At 45.9% G+C, this 14,706-nt stretch overlaps 1 protein-coding gene across 1 annotated transcript in view; it reads right to left on the minus strand.

Moving 5' to 3' along the window:
- The window catches only part of LOC310648198 (cyclin-dependent kinase 12-like), a gene marked incomplete at its 3' end in the record, with an annotated part of 189,356 nt that overhangs the window by 119,766 nt on the left and 54,884 nt on the right, over positions 1-14,706 (minus strand). The window contains exon 6 of the mRNA XM_083375947.1: positions 14,415-14,604. Within this exon, the coding sequence (XP_083232073.1) occupies positions 14,415-14,604 (190 nt within the window). The remainder of the gene's footprint in view (positions 1-14,414; positions 14,605-14,706) is intronic.

Raw genomic sequence — 14,706 nt, forward strand, 5'->3', positions numbered from 1 at the left:
TGTAGTGGGGTGCCCCAGGGCTCTGTTCTGGGCCCAGTGCTCTTCAACATGTTCATCAACGATTTAGATGAGGGGATAGATGGGGAACTCATCAAATTTGCAGATGACACCAAGCTGGCAGGAATAGCCAATACTCCAGAAGATAGGCTTAAGATACAGGAGGATCTGGACAGAGTCGAACACTGGGCACTATCTAACAAAATGAAATTCAATGGTGAAAAAAGTAAGGTTCTACATTTAAGCAGGAAAAATCAAATGCACAGGTATAGTATAGGTGGTACCTTGCTCAATAGTAGTAACTGTGAGAGAGATCTCGGAGTCCTAGTGGACAATCACTTAAATATGAGCCAGCAGTGTGCTGCAGCTGCCAAAAAAGCCAACACAGTGCTAGGCTGCATTAACAGAGGGATAGAATCAAGATCACGTGAAGTACTAATACCACTTTACAATGTCTTGGTAAGGCCACACCTGGAATACTGCATCCAGTTTTGGTCACCACGATGTAAAAAAGATGTCGAGACTCTAGAAAGAGTACAGAGAAGAGCAACAAAGATGATTGGGGGACTGGAGGCTAAAACATATAGGGAACGGTTGCTGGAATTGGGTATGTGTAGTTTAATGAAGAGAAGGGTGAGGGATGACATGATAGCAGTGTTCCAATATCTCAGGGGCCGCCACAAAGAAGAGGGAGCCAAGCTATTCTCCAAAGCACCTGAAAGCAGGACAAGAAGCAATGGATGGAAACTAGTCAAGGAGAGAAGCAACCTAGAACTAAGGAGAAACTTCCTGACAGTTAGAACAACTAACCAGTGGAACAACCTGCCTCCAGAAGTGGTGAATGCTCCAACACTGGAAGTTTTTAAGAAGAGACTGGACAGCCATTTGTCTGAAATGGTATAGGGTTTCCTGCCTTAGCAGGGGGTTGGACTAGATGACCTCCAAGGTCCCTTCCAACTTATTATTATTATTACATCTCCGTTAACTCCAGTTTTTATTCCAGACGGATGATCCTTATGATACTTGCTCGTTTTTAATAGTTTATCGATGTCGTCAGCAATGTCTGTGTAGAAATCTTTGGTTTTTATTTCGTATGCCAAACTGTCAGTGTCGGTAAACAACTCTGCTCTATCTCTGTACTTGGGTTTGATGTAGTTGTAATGGCAATTGTACATCAGAGTCTTGCTCAAGTCCACTATACACGGGCCTAGATATATCAGCTTGTTGTAAGTCAGCTTTGTTTTTGTCATGCGAATGGCGTTCAGGTTTTTGTTGTAGTTTGGTTGTTCTTTGGCGTCGAATATCGTGGATCTGTCAGTTTGGTTGGGCGATCAGTTTCACCGTTTCTCGCTTGTAACCAGCCTTACATCCACATGGTTCTCCATGGTCTTGCCGAAGACGCTGTTCTTAAGTTCGCAGAAGGCTTTCTCAAACTCGTTGGTAGCTTCCATTCTCAAGCCGGTGTTCAGATCGATGTACTTTTTCAGCCACAGCTCTTCTTTGAACTTTATTCCACTGTGAATTTTTGTAATCTTCATCCTGAGACTCTTGTACTGCTTCAAGGCCTCGTAGTGCACACTGTACTTGGTCTTATTGTACAAGTTGGGTATTAGCGTTTGCACCTTGGACCCTTAGGGAATAATAATTTCCGGAGCCAATGGGTGATTGTTGTGAAGATTGTGCAGCTCTTTCGAGTATTCTGAGTCAATCGTGAGCCAACAACTTACTCCATCTTGGCTCGAAAAGTTTTTCCAGTCGTTGTCATCCATTGAAATCCACCAACCGGAACTGGTTTGCTCATCGCCCATACGTACAGGTTGTTGGTGTCCAGATAAATAAATGTTGAAGGGATACACTTGTCAAAGACCTCACCCATATACTTGTTTGCTCGAGTGTATAGTTTTGAGATGATAATGACCCCACCACGTATTTAGTGTTTAAAATTGAGCAGCATATCGTAATCGCTCAACAACTCCAGTTCAACATTCATCATCGTCAGCGTCATGTTCCAAGCAAGTCCCGGTGACATATAGTACCAGGCAGGTTCTAGTTTATAGTTTTCCATGCAAATGTCTCTAAATTTTTCAAAGACATCAGCTAATAGCAACACGTCACTCTTGTTGTACAGATTGTGGTATTCCCTGAGTGTTTTACAACCAAATTCCTCCCACACCTCCTTTGCATGCTTATAGTCGTTGTCGTTCAGTTTCGAATAGAAGGCGGACTTTGGAGGCAACTCGGTTTCGTTTAATCTTTTGGTGGGGTCCATGTACTCGTAGGGGTAAACTACTTTCCTCAGCAATATATTGAACTGTTTTCTGCTGTATTCCTTTGCCAAATTTTTATACTGGTCTTTGCTAAGATTCATCAAAGTAGCAAGGCTTGTAAGCGTGAACCTAAAGCTGTTGATAAACCATAATTGTCGGCTAACTAGTTTTACCTTTCTCTTTTTGTTGACAAACTTGTCAACAACCACCTCTCTGCTGAACGAACTATACTTTTCCTCATTGTTTGGTATACAATATATTTTTTCCATTGTTTTCACCTTGTAGCTTTTTAATGAATAGATGGTTGTCGTACCTGGAAAGGTTATGGAATATTATGGGGGATAAACCATGGTACTTTGAATTTTAGATTGCATTTATTCTGTGCCACGCCTCTCAACCTTCCCGTCAAGTGACAGTGATTGCGAATTTTTGTCTTTTTCATTCAATTTACCTTCACATAGGCGGCATTTAGCAGCTGCATCTTTAGACCTTCACATCAAGTGACAGTGTTTGTGAACTTTATCTTTAAAGCCTAACTTGTCTCCGCATATGTGACACGTAGTATCCAAGGCTACTCTCTGCATCGTCTTTTGTAAATATCATCTTCTCTGGGAATTTGAACCACTTGTAATTATCCTTAACATCTTGCACAAGCGAGTTGACAAATTTCTGCGCTATGTCTTTATTGTTATTAGCGGTGAATGCAACCGGATCTTGATTATACGTCGTATCGTTGAAGCATTTTATCTGGTAGCAAAACGAGCTTGGAACATGCTTCTAATATTTGTGCATGTAAGACTTTTCAGGGTTTGGTTGGCGCTTATGCATATAAGGTTTGTAATCTGTGTAGATTACAAACAGCACTCTCATTGACCTGTTGTGGTTCTTAAAAGAAAGCATCATGCTGACTTCTCAGAGTTCTATCTTTACAGGTTCGTGCAACAAACAAAGCTCGTCATGTTTCTTGAGAGACTCTATCAAATGGTAACCAGTCACACATCGCATACAATAGTGCATTGAATGGACTGACTTTTCTCTTTCCTTTGTCATCAGTCTCTTAAAGGTTTTTATCCAGGTATAGTGCTTCTTAACATTGTCAGAAATAAGCAACAGTTTAACAACTTTATCGCTTTGACGTTTGGTCACATACAGAGGGTATACACGTCTATTATATCCAAAGACGTTAAGGCTGATGTTGTTTTGTTCAAACTTGATGTAAACATTTTCCTTGACAGCAACCAGTAATTCAATACCACTCCAATCGAGTTTCTCAGCTTGCTTCCTCAATATCTTTGATATTGAGTATGCTGATGATACTCAATTTTACATGTTCAGCCTGGGTGACTCAAGTGATGCTGTTGCTGCCCTCTTGCAGTGACTGGAGGCTGTGGGGGTCTAGATGGGGCACAACAGACTTTTGCTGAACCCTGGTAAGACCAAGTGGCTTTGGGTGTGTCACTGCACGTTTTTTTTGTTCGTCAGAAAAGTTCATTTCTAACTGTACATTTCCCCTGCTCTCTGCACCTGTTGTGATAACTTATCTGGTAACCATAGTGACCCTCATATGACTAGTTATGTTATGGTTTCAGACTGTTTAGTGCGCATGTCTAGAAAAAGTTGTCAGTTATTTCTTTATTGTCTTTCATCTTTGCTGTTACTGTCTGTTACGTTAGGATGTAGTCAGCTAGCTCTCTTTATAATATATATTTAGTTTTTATATTTTTGTAATTAAAAGGTATTTAGTAAGATTATGCGTCGTGTTTTATTTCCTTCCTTCATGCACATCATGCATCCTCTGAAGCACGGTCCTTCACCCTCTACTAAGGTGATTTATACCTTAACAATTTGGTATCGAGGATGGTTTGATTTATGTTTTTAGAGATGCATGTTTCTGCGGCTGTTATCAGTTAGTGCTAGCGAGGCAGCGGTGATTAACTGCTGAAACATGTCAGGAAGGAAGCCACGGATGAAAAGGGAGGCTAGGAGCTTGTCTGTGGGGCATCTCCCTTCAACTTTACAAACTCCGATCGCTTCAGCCACACGCCTTGGAGAAGACGCACCTGCTCCTGTCGACGATGCAAGGTCAGTCACTCCTTTTTCTATTTTTCCAAGCTCCCTGGCAGCTGCTTTTGAAAATGTTCACACTCCAGGGGCTCAAGATGCATTTCAAAGGCTTGGAGCGAAACCTAAAGTTCAGCCGAAGAAAATTCCTTCTGCTCCTTCAGGCCCCAAGCAAACTATGCGAGATAGGGCTATGCAAGGCTACTGTGAACAAATTGGGGTGTTTGAAAAGCGTTTGCAGCAGGCAAAGGAATATGTGTCAATGGTTCAGCAATATGAGAGGAATTATGAGCATGAACCGGCCATATTGCCACACCCACAAGGAGAAGCCATATTGCCTCCTTTTTCCCCAAAGCCAAAGTCACGCCCATCACTGAGTGTCATGCAAGACGAATGGGAACCGGAGGCTCCTATGTCACATGATTATGGGCTGTCCCAAAGGCCATACAGAGCCACAGTGATGCCTGAAGCAAATGTTATAGCACCATCTACTGGTGAAGCTGCATTAAGACATGAATTGGAGCTCTCACTCTTGCAACTGTCTGTGCAGGAATCTTTGCTCAGAGATACAAGTTTTCTGCCGTTATCTGAGGCTCCAGCCCCTGATGGTGCTAGGATTCCTGTTACTATTGCTTCTCCTGTTAATATTGCTTCTATGCAAGTCCCTCTACCTGGCAGAACACAGCCATATTTAACCCACATGCAATTGCCACCGGGTTCTTATATGCGAAGGCCAGTGTCATCTGCAGGTTATGCTAATGCACCAGCCCCAGCGCCAGCGCCTCCTGCTGGCCAGGGTAGAATAGCAGCTCAAAGACAGTCACAGCCAGCACCAAGACTACCGGCAGCTTCAATGCAACTGCCGCACGTCCAGGCACAGGCACAGACGCCACTGGTGCCCCCTGCAGGTTATGGTCGGATTGCACAACCTGCACAGCCAGTACCTCAATTGTATATTCCTCATCAAACACCTTCCATTGTACCACTGGCTGGTGACTCAACATTACAGAAGTCAGGACAGAATTACAGGGCATGGGTCAGTGAGGTTGGACTTTTGCTACGCAGAGAAGGTACTCACATGATGGTGTTTAATCCTCCTGCCCAGCCATGGACTCCTGACATATGGGACTTGGATAATAGAGCATGCACAACATTATTGATGTCAATGGACACTGAATTGCAGCTCACATTTTCACAAGATGCAACTGCCCAACAAATTTGGACTCAGTTAGAGACATGTTATCGGCCTACATCAATTGAGTCTACATGTTTACTTTTGTCTGAGTTCCATGGTTCCAGATTAGAATCTGGTGAACATATTGGAGCACATTTGACTAAAATGAAAGGTATTAGAAAAGAACTGGGTGAAAAAGGCTATCCTATTGATGATTTTCAAATGATCAGCATTATCATCAATTCTTTGAATCATGAGTGGAAAGATGCTATTTCCAAGATCAATCAAGTGCCTATTGCTCAACGCACAGTGGATCATGTATGCAGAATTTTAACCGAAGAAGAGGCACTTATGCAAGCTGCGCCACATTTAAGGGAACCACCTGCATCAAGAGCTCCAGCGAGGCGTTCCTTCCGTGGAAGGACCTACATTCCAAGGATGCCAAGATGCTACATCTGCAATTGTGTGGGACATGCCACCCGGGATTGTCCCCAACGAGTTCCAGCGCCCGTCACATACCAGCCCAGAGGAACAGATTCCAGAGGAGGCAGAGGTAGAGGCAGACGACAAGCTCATGGTCGTGGTTCCAGGCGTGATCCACAAGCTCCAATTGTCACATTGGTTGTGACCAACGATCCACAGCCTCAACCAGAGTACGACAGACGACTTCTTTGGACTTTGGACAGCGGAGCAGCATTACATGTTACCTACAGAAAAGAGCTTTACACAGAGATGCACGAGCCTGAACCTGAACTTCGTGAACTTTACTCTTTTCAAATCATCCTGTTCAGATCATGGGAAAAGGAACTGTTTATATTGAAGAGCTCGGTGCTCTCATTCCAGATGTCTACTACGTTCCGTCTGCCAGTAGTAATTTGCTTAGTCAGAGTCATTTGTCTAGGTTTTCTCATTTTCAGGTCCACCATCTTGAAAAAGCAAGTTATATAGTCAAAGACGGAGATATTGTTGCTGAAACCATGTTGATTGGTGGTGTTTATTACATAAAACCAAAGTCTAAGCAGCAAGAGCAGGCAAGTATACACGTTCCAAAAAGCACAGGCCCAGAGAGAGACGTCCCAGAGAGAGATCCTGTTGCTACTCCAAAGGTTCCTAAAGATAATAAAAATACAAAAAAGACACAGGTTGCTCATGACAAGCCTGAGGTTCCTAATAAAAATACTAATGTTGAGAATTCACTAACAGGTAAACCTTTGCATTCCAGGTGTATCTATAAGTGGCATAGAAGATTGGGTCATGCCAGTTTCCGTGTTCTGAAGAAGATGCCAGAGTTCGCAAGAGGTTTGGATCTAAAGGGGTATAAGGTGTTCTTGGACTGTGCTGTCTGCAAGAAAGCCAAATCCAAAGCAGCAGCAATTCCAAAACGTGCTACACGCCTGTCAACACGCATTTTTGATTTGGTACACACTGACATAGTTGGTCCTTTTGCACCAACACTTGGTGGTAAAAGATATTTCTTGACAATCGTTGATAATTATTCTAGATATGGATATGTATATCCTATGAAAGAAAAATCTGAGACCTTTCAGATCTTTAAAGACTTTGCTAGTCTTGTCTATACCCAATTTGAGGTCAACATTGCCAGAATCCAGAGTGATCGCGGTGCTGAATTCATGTCTCAGCGTTTCCAGGACTGGATGCGTGAGAATGGGATAGTACATCAGACATCTGCTCCTTATACTCCAGCTGAAAATGGAGTGGCAGAACGCAGAAATGGGGTTTTGCAAACCATGATGCGTTGCCTTCTTGAAGATGCCGACCTTGGTCTTCCATACTGGGGTGAAGTTATCAAATATGCTAACCATATCATCAACCGTACTTGGAGTAGTGTGATAAATCAGACCCCTTATTTCATGTTGTATGGACACAAGCCTGATCTCTCACATCTCCATATTTTTGGTTCATACGCTGTGGTGAATATTCCCTTAGCCCAAAGAATGAAAGGGGGTCCTGCAGCAAAAAGGATGAGATTTATGGGTATTGACGATAATTCAAAATGGAGCAAATACATTGACTCTCATCATGTTATTGTGATTTCACAATCTGCTACTTTTGAGGAAGATGCTGACTGGTCCAGGATTCATTCTAATGATCCTGGAGTTTATTTTCCTAGAGATGATGTTGCTGATGCCACTCAACCTGATGATCAAGATTCACAGGATAATGTTCCTTCCACGAGTTCTTCTCAACCTACTGTTCCGTCTTTGCAAGCCGACGATGTTGCCGCTGGCGACGATGATGAAGACGAGGATGACACGGAAGAAGAATGGACGGTTGTTCCGAGACGTTCCAAGAGGTCCACAAAGGGAATCCCACCAAAACGTTGTTCATGGCAAGTAACAAAAACACCTGTACCTTTGATTTGTAATGTTACACTTCCACCTGAGAAGTTCACACAGATCAAACATCTTCCTGAATCAGAGCAAGATAAATGGTTTGAGGCAATGCAGGCTGAAATGGACAGTCTAAAGAAACTCCAAGTGTTTACGCCTGCAAACCCTCCAGCAAACAAGAAAGTTATTGGCACTCGATGGGTCTACAGGATCAAAAAGAAGCCGAATGGTGAGTCGTTGTACAAGGCCAGACTCGTAGCCCAGGGTTTCTCTCAACGTTATCCTGAGGACTATACAAATACTTATTCACCCACAGTGCGGACGGAGAGTGTGAAAATTGCTTTAGCCACTGCAACTATCCTTGGCCTGGAAGTTTTCCAGTTCGACGTTGAAATGGCTTATCTACATGCTGATCTTGATGAAGAAATTTATGTCAAAGGTCCTCCAGGTTTCCGACAGCAAGAAGGGGATACCTGGTTTTTACACAAAAGTCTTTATGGTCTGAAACAGTCTGGTTTAATGTGGTACTTATGTCTTTCTGACAAACTAAATTCAATGGGCTTTATTAAGTCCGAAACAGATGAATGCGTGTTTACTAAAAGATCCGGTAATAGGTATGAGATAATTCTTGTTTATGTCGATGATATTGTTTATATTGGTCCAAATAAGCAGATGAGTGAGGTTTTTGCTAAAGCTTTACAAATGTTTTTCACATTGAAGTCTTTAGGATGTATTAACACTTATTTAGGTGTTCAAATTACCAAAACTCAGAAGGGGTTTAGTCTCACACAGGAAGATAAGATTGAACAACTGTTACATCACTGCCACATGGAGGACGCTAAGCCTGTGAGTATACCCATGCAAACCGATTTTCACAATTTGGCACATGAACCAAGTCCTGAGTTCGAAGATCAAACACTATATTGCTCAGTCATTGGGTCGCTGCTGTATATTAGTAGTTGGACTAGACCCGACATTGCACTTAGTGTTAATCTCCTATCACGACATGTAGGCAAGGCAAAACACATTGGACATGTGTTAAAAAGTTATTGAGGTATCTAAAACACACCAAAGACATGAAGTTGTTGTTGGAACCAACACATACTGACTATGCAGAGTTGTGTTGTTATGCAGATTCAGATTGGGCAAGTGATAAGAAGTCACGAAAAAGTACTTCAGGTTACATGATGTTCTTAAATGGATGTCCGTTTACTGGCATGTGCGTAAACAGAATTTTGTTTCTTGTTCCTCTACAGAAGCTGAGTATGCTTGTGTGTCTGATGCATGCAATTCTTTAACCTGGTTTGATGCTTTAGTCACAGATATCTGGACACATCCGATTCGACCGATCACTGTGATGGAAGATAATGAATCTGTGGTTTATATTTCTGAAACATGTTTTACAGGTTCAAGGTCCAGACACATTGACATCCGATATCAAAACATAAGGGAACTGGTTAAACAAGGTTTTGTGACATTACAGTATGTGCCTACACGTGATCAAATTGCTGATATGTTGAACAAACCACTACCTACAACCCAGCATGAATGTCTGCGTGAGAAGATGTGCCTTACTTGAGTCTTCACTTTGCTGACGAAAGAAGGGGAATGTCACTGCACGTTTTTTTTTGTTCGTCAGAAAAGTTCATTTCTAACTGTACATTTCCCCTGCTCTCTGCACCTGTTGTGATAACTTATCTGGTAACCATAGTGACCCTCATATGACTAGTTATGTTATGGTTTCAGACTGTTTAGTGCGCATGTCTAGAAAAAGTTCTCACAGTTTTCTTTATTGTCTTTCATCTTTGCTGTTACTGTCTGTTACGTTAGGATGTAGTCAGCTAGCTCTCTTTATAATATATATTTAGTTTTTATATTTTTGTAATTAAAAGGTATTTAGTAAGATTATGCGTCATGTTTTATTTCCTTCCTTCATGCACATCATGCATCCTCTGAAGCACGGTCCTTCGCCTTCTACTAAGGTGATTCATACCTTAACAGGGTGCGTGGAGCTCCAGGTTCTGGGACTCTGACTTCTTTAGTTCTGGATGGGGTTGTACTACCTCAGACAGACCTGGTGTGCAACTTGGAGGTTCTCCTAGACTCGCAACTCTTGCTCAATGAGCAGGTAACAGTTGTGGCTAGGACACTCTTTGCGCAACTTCGTTTTGTGTGCCAGTTGCGCCCTTTCCTAGATCAGGAGTCCTTCCTCTCAGTCATTCAAGCCCAGGACATCTCACAGTTGGAATATTGCAACATGGTCTACATGGGGCTATTCTTGAAGATCATCTGGAAGCTTCAGCTGGTAAAGAACGCAGGCACACAAGCAGTTCTTGGGGCTCCTACAGTGGCCCATGTCACACCACTGTTCTGCAAAGCTGCACTGGTTACCAGTTTGCTTCGGGGTCCAATTCAAGTTATTATCACCTTTAAAACCCTTCATGGCATGGGTCCAGGCTATCTGAGGAACTGTCCAAGCCCAATGGGATTGGCCTGCCCCACCTGCACCAGCAGAAGAGGCATGCTGTGGACACCATCAGTCAAGGAATTTCTCCTGGCGGGGTGCAGAAGAGCCTTTTCTGCTGTGGCACCCACCTTCTGAAACACTGTGCCCACCAAGGTAAGATCCACACCCACCCTTTTGGCATTCCAAAAGGCCTTGAAGACCTGCCTCTGCTAACTGGCTTGGGGCTCCAATGGGGGAGCCACATTGTAGAAGTGGCTAATGGATTAGAATAGACCCCACCTCCTCCCCATGCTCACTTTGCTCCCTTCCTCTCCATCTTGGTCAATTGAATTTTAACTGAATTTTAAATTTATGGTCTTTATTTACTGTTTTAATGTTTTAATTGGTATTTTTATTGAATGACTGCAAGCCAGCTACAGTCATCTCAGTGAGATAGGTGGCATAGAAGTTTAATAAATAATAAAATATATTAAATAATACAAATATTCACGACAAATTCCCCTTTGCTGTGAAACTTTATATATGAGGTCACATAGATCAGGGCTTTACAACCAGTGGTACATGAGCACCTGGCTGGTGGTACATGCCATCGCCTTCCTCCCCCCCTGCTCCGCTCCTTCCCAGCTCACTTGCTTGCAGAAAACATGCTGCTTGGCAGCGGCCTACAAGAACCCAAGGACGCACGAAGAGCGCAGGCGCAGAGCGAGGCCCCGCCCTTCCCAGGGACTCGTTGTGCAGCAACCGGATTGACTTCTTCTCTTGCAGGATCTGTGTCGCCCTTCCCCCCCCCCTCTTCTTACTTCACAAGCAAGTGCGAGCCTGAAGGGGAGAGAGCCATCCACTCCCTCGGCAGGTAGGTGGTTTGAGACCGCTCGCGTCACGGCCAGCTCCTTCTTTTCCCCCTTCTCTTTTTCCCTCTGTTGCGGCCTCACTCTCTTCCATCTTCTTTTCCTCTCCCCCCCACCTCCTGCAAGCTTGCGATACCCCTCACGTTGCGTCTCGGGGCTCGAGACTTTTCTCCCTCTCCTCTTCCCGAGGTGCCTGGCTTTACAGAGGGGAAAGCAAAGCAGCCAGACGGTGCGCGCCCTCCCTGAGGACTCATCCTGTGCCTCTCTTGAAAGACAGGGATTTCTCCAGCAGAACAAAGCAGAGAGGGCAAAGACGCCTGCGCTCCACCACTGCAGAAAAAGAAGTGCCACGTTTCCCGCCAGTGCAGGTAGTCCGGATCCTGCAAGAGGCCAAGCGGGAACGAAGCAGGCCTCGGGTAAGCGCTTCAGAAAAGCTGCAAGCGCCAGTATCACCTGGGCTCCTGCCCAGCTCACTTGCTTCCCAGGAAGGCGGTGACAATGGTTGTGTCAAGCCCCATGGGGGGTTCCAGTTCTCACTTTTCCCCTTTGCAAAATGGGCTTCAATTGAGCTGCTCTGATTTTGGGCACCATTCCTTGGGAATCCCCCCCCCCAAAAAAAGCAGGGCTTTTACTTGCTTTTCGGGCCACCACCCTTTGCACAACTCACCCCTTCGCTGGGGTGAGTCGTGCAAAGCGCGGTGGTGCAAAAAGCAAGTAAAAGCAAAAGTCCTGGGAACTGGCGCCCCCCCCGGACTGCCTTCCCTCCTCCCAGTGGGTGAAGGCGGCGAGGGGAGACCGCCTCACTACGCTCCTCCCGCCTTGGCAAGACCCCCACTTGCTCTCCCACCCTGTGCGCAGACCTGCCGCCTCGGCTTCCTCTACAGGCGCCAATCCCACCCCAGGAAAGGCTGTTCCCAGAAAAATCTCCCCTCGAAACTGAGCAGGGGCACCACTGCCTACTTTGGGCATCCCTCCGCAGCCGAAGCGTGGACCCGACACACAAAAAGGGGGGGAACCATAGCACCGGGCTGCCACCTCCCTCCCAGCCTCCTCACCGGCGGGGGTCGCTGGGAAGCCGTCAACCCGTCAGGAGTTCTCTGAGCCCAGCAAAGGTCGGGGCTGGCCGTACGGATGCGGCCTCCCGGGGTCGATGCAGCAAGGCCGGTGCATGGGCACGACTTTATTCCATCCCAGAGGACACTTCCCAGGGCAGAAGGAGAGACCATGGCGAGGTGGGACTGCTGCGTCTTCCCGGAGGGAGCAGGGGGGGTTGCGGGGGAAGTGTGTCTGCCGGCTGGGTCCCGGAGACAGTGGGCTTCGCCCGGGACGGTGTGCATCCCTGCCCCCGTCATGCTGCATTCAGGAAAGCAGGGGCGTGAGACACGGGTCCCTGCAGCTGGGGTCCCAGGAAGGCTGCAGCAGGTTGGACCGCCCAACCAGCCGGCCTGTCAGCTGGGAAGGTGGCCCTCGGCACAAGCCAGTCTCAGCTCTGCCTGCTTGAAGGTGATCTTTACTTACATCAACCTTCCTCCTGCCCTGCTTCAGTCTCGTCACAGGCACGCCACTTCCCTTCATCTCGGGATGGAGCATCGGGGGCCTGCCCCCTTTCCATCAGTGGAGTTCCGTGTTCACCTGGGGCGCCTTGAACGTGTGGAGGGGCTTCGTGGGGCGTTAACCCTTTCCGTGCCATGACTGGGACGCTCCGCGGGGGCAGCCACGCGCTCCTGCCATGGAGAGATTTCTGAAAGAGGCAGCAGTGCCCCTCCTAAGTTTCGAGGGGAGATTTTTCCAGGAAGAGCCTTTCCCGCAGAGGAAGCAGAGGCGGCGGGTCTGCATGCAGGGTGGGAGAGCAAGCAGGGGTCTTGCCAGGGCGGGAGGAGCACGGTGAGGCAGTCTCCCCTCGCCGCCTTCGCCCACTGGGAACTGGGGGGCGGGGGCACCAGTTCCCGTGACTTTTGTTTTTACTCGCTTTTCGCGCCGCCGCGCTTTGCACAAGTCACCCCAGCAAAGGTGCGAAAAGCAAGTAAAATCCTTTTGGCGGGGAGGATTCCCAGCTCAATTGAAGCCCATTTTGCAAAGGGGAAAAGCAAGAACTGGAACCCCCCCCCCCCACGGGGCTCGACACAACCATTGCCACCACCTTCCCTGGAAACAAGTGAGCTGGACAGAAGCCCAAGCGACACCGAGCTGCTTTGTTCCTGCTTGCCCTCTGGCACGACCCGGACTGCCAGGAAGGAAACCCCAGATGTGGGGGCAAGCCTGGGAAAGATTGTGTTTGTGGGGGGGAAAGAAATCCCCGGCTGCAATTCCTGTGCAAGATTTCCTGCTTCCAAAAGGAAGGGACAAAGAGGGAGGGAGGGAAGGAAGGAAGGAAGGAAGGAAGGAAGGAAGGAAGGAAGGAAGGAAGGAAGGAAGGAAGGAAGGAAGGAAGGAAGGAAGGAAGGAAGGAAGAAAGGTAGGGACAATGGGAGGGAAGGAGGGAAGGGACAAAGAGGGAGGGAGGGAAGAAAGAAAGAAAGGAAAGAAGAAAGGTAGGGACAGTGGGAGATAGGGAGGGAAGGAAGGCATCAACCCCAGTCCTACCCCCCACCAGAGACCCATGGATTTCCCCCCCACAGGCATCCTGCAACCTGAGTGATGACCTGGCCACGCACCACCACCCCCAGCCACTGACTTCACTTGTCAAAAAGTTGCAAAAGTTGATCACATGACCCTGGGACACAGAACATCATAAGTATGAATCAGTTGCCAAGCATCCGAATGTAAATCACATAACCCTGGGGATGCTGCAACAGTCATAAGTGTGAAAAATGGTCATAAGTCACTTTTTTCAGTGCCATTGTAACTTCAGTCACTAAGTGAATTGTTGTAAGTCAAGGACTACCTGTACTTTATCATTTTTTCCTTTTTTTTGGTCAAGTTTTTGACACCTTGCTGAAAGGGTTGAAAAGCCCTGCTTTGGAGAATAAGTCAATCCCCTGTTCTCTGTGACAACCCCCCCACACACACGCAAGTACTGGAAGACAGTTATCATATCCCCCCACATTGGTCTCTTCTATAGGCTAGACATACCTAGCTCCCTCAACCATTCATCATGCAATTTAGTCTCCAGAACCTTTATCATCTTTGTTGCTCTTCTCTGCACACTTTCCAGGGTCTCAACTTCTTCTTTGTTTCATGGTGACCAGACCTGGACACAGTATTCCAAGTGTGGTCTCACTATCCAATATAAAATAAATTCACATTTACCTGTTGTTTAATAAGATGTTGGAACATTTGATATCGCGATGAAGAAAGTTTCTTTTGTGACAGTAGTCCAGTCCCTCCATCAACTGCTTCATGAATGATTTGATATGGTCCTCTGAGAAATGCACCAGCCCAGATTCTAGCAATCCCATGAGGTCATGGTCCATATATTCAAATACAAGATAAAATGCACCTAACGGAAAATGAAAGAGAGAAAACACCAACACTTTTATTAAGAATAAAAGTATGAATATTTAGCATATCAAATGTCCTATGAATATTTTAAGGCAGACTA

The sequence above is a fragment of the Vipera ursinii genome (genome assembly GCF_947247035.1).
Source record: "Vipera ursinii genome assembly, chromosome: W".
Taxonomy (NCBI): Eukaryota; Metazoa; Chordata; class Lepidosauria; order Squamata; family Viperidae; genus Vipera; species Vipera ursinii.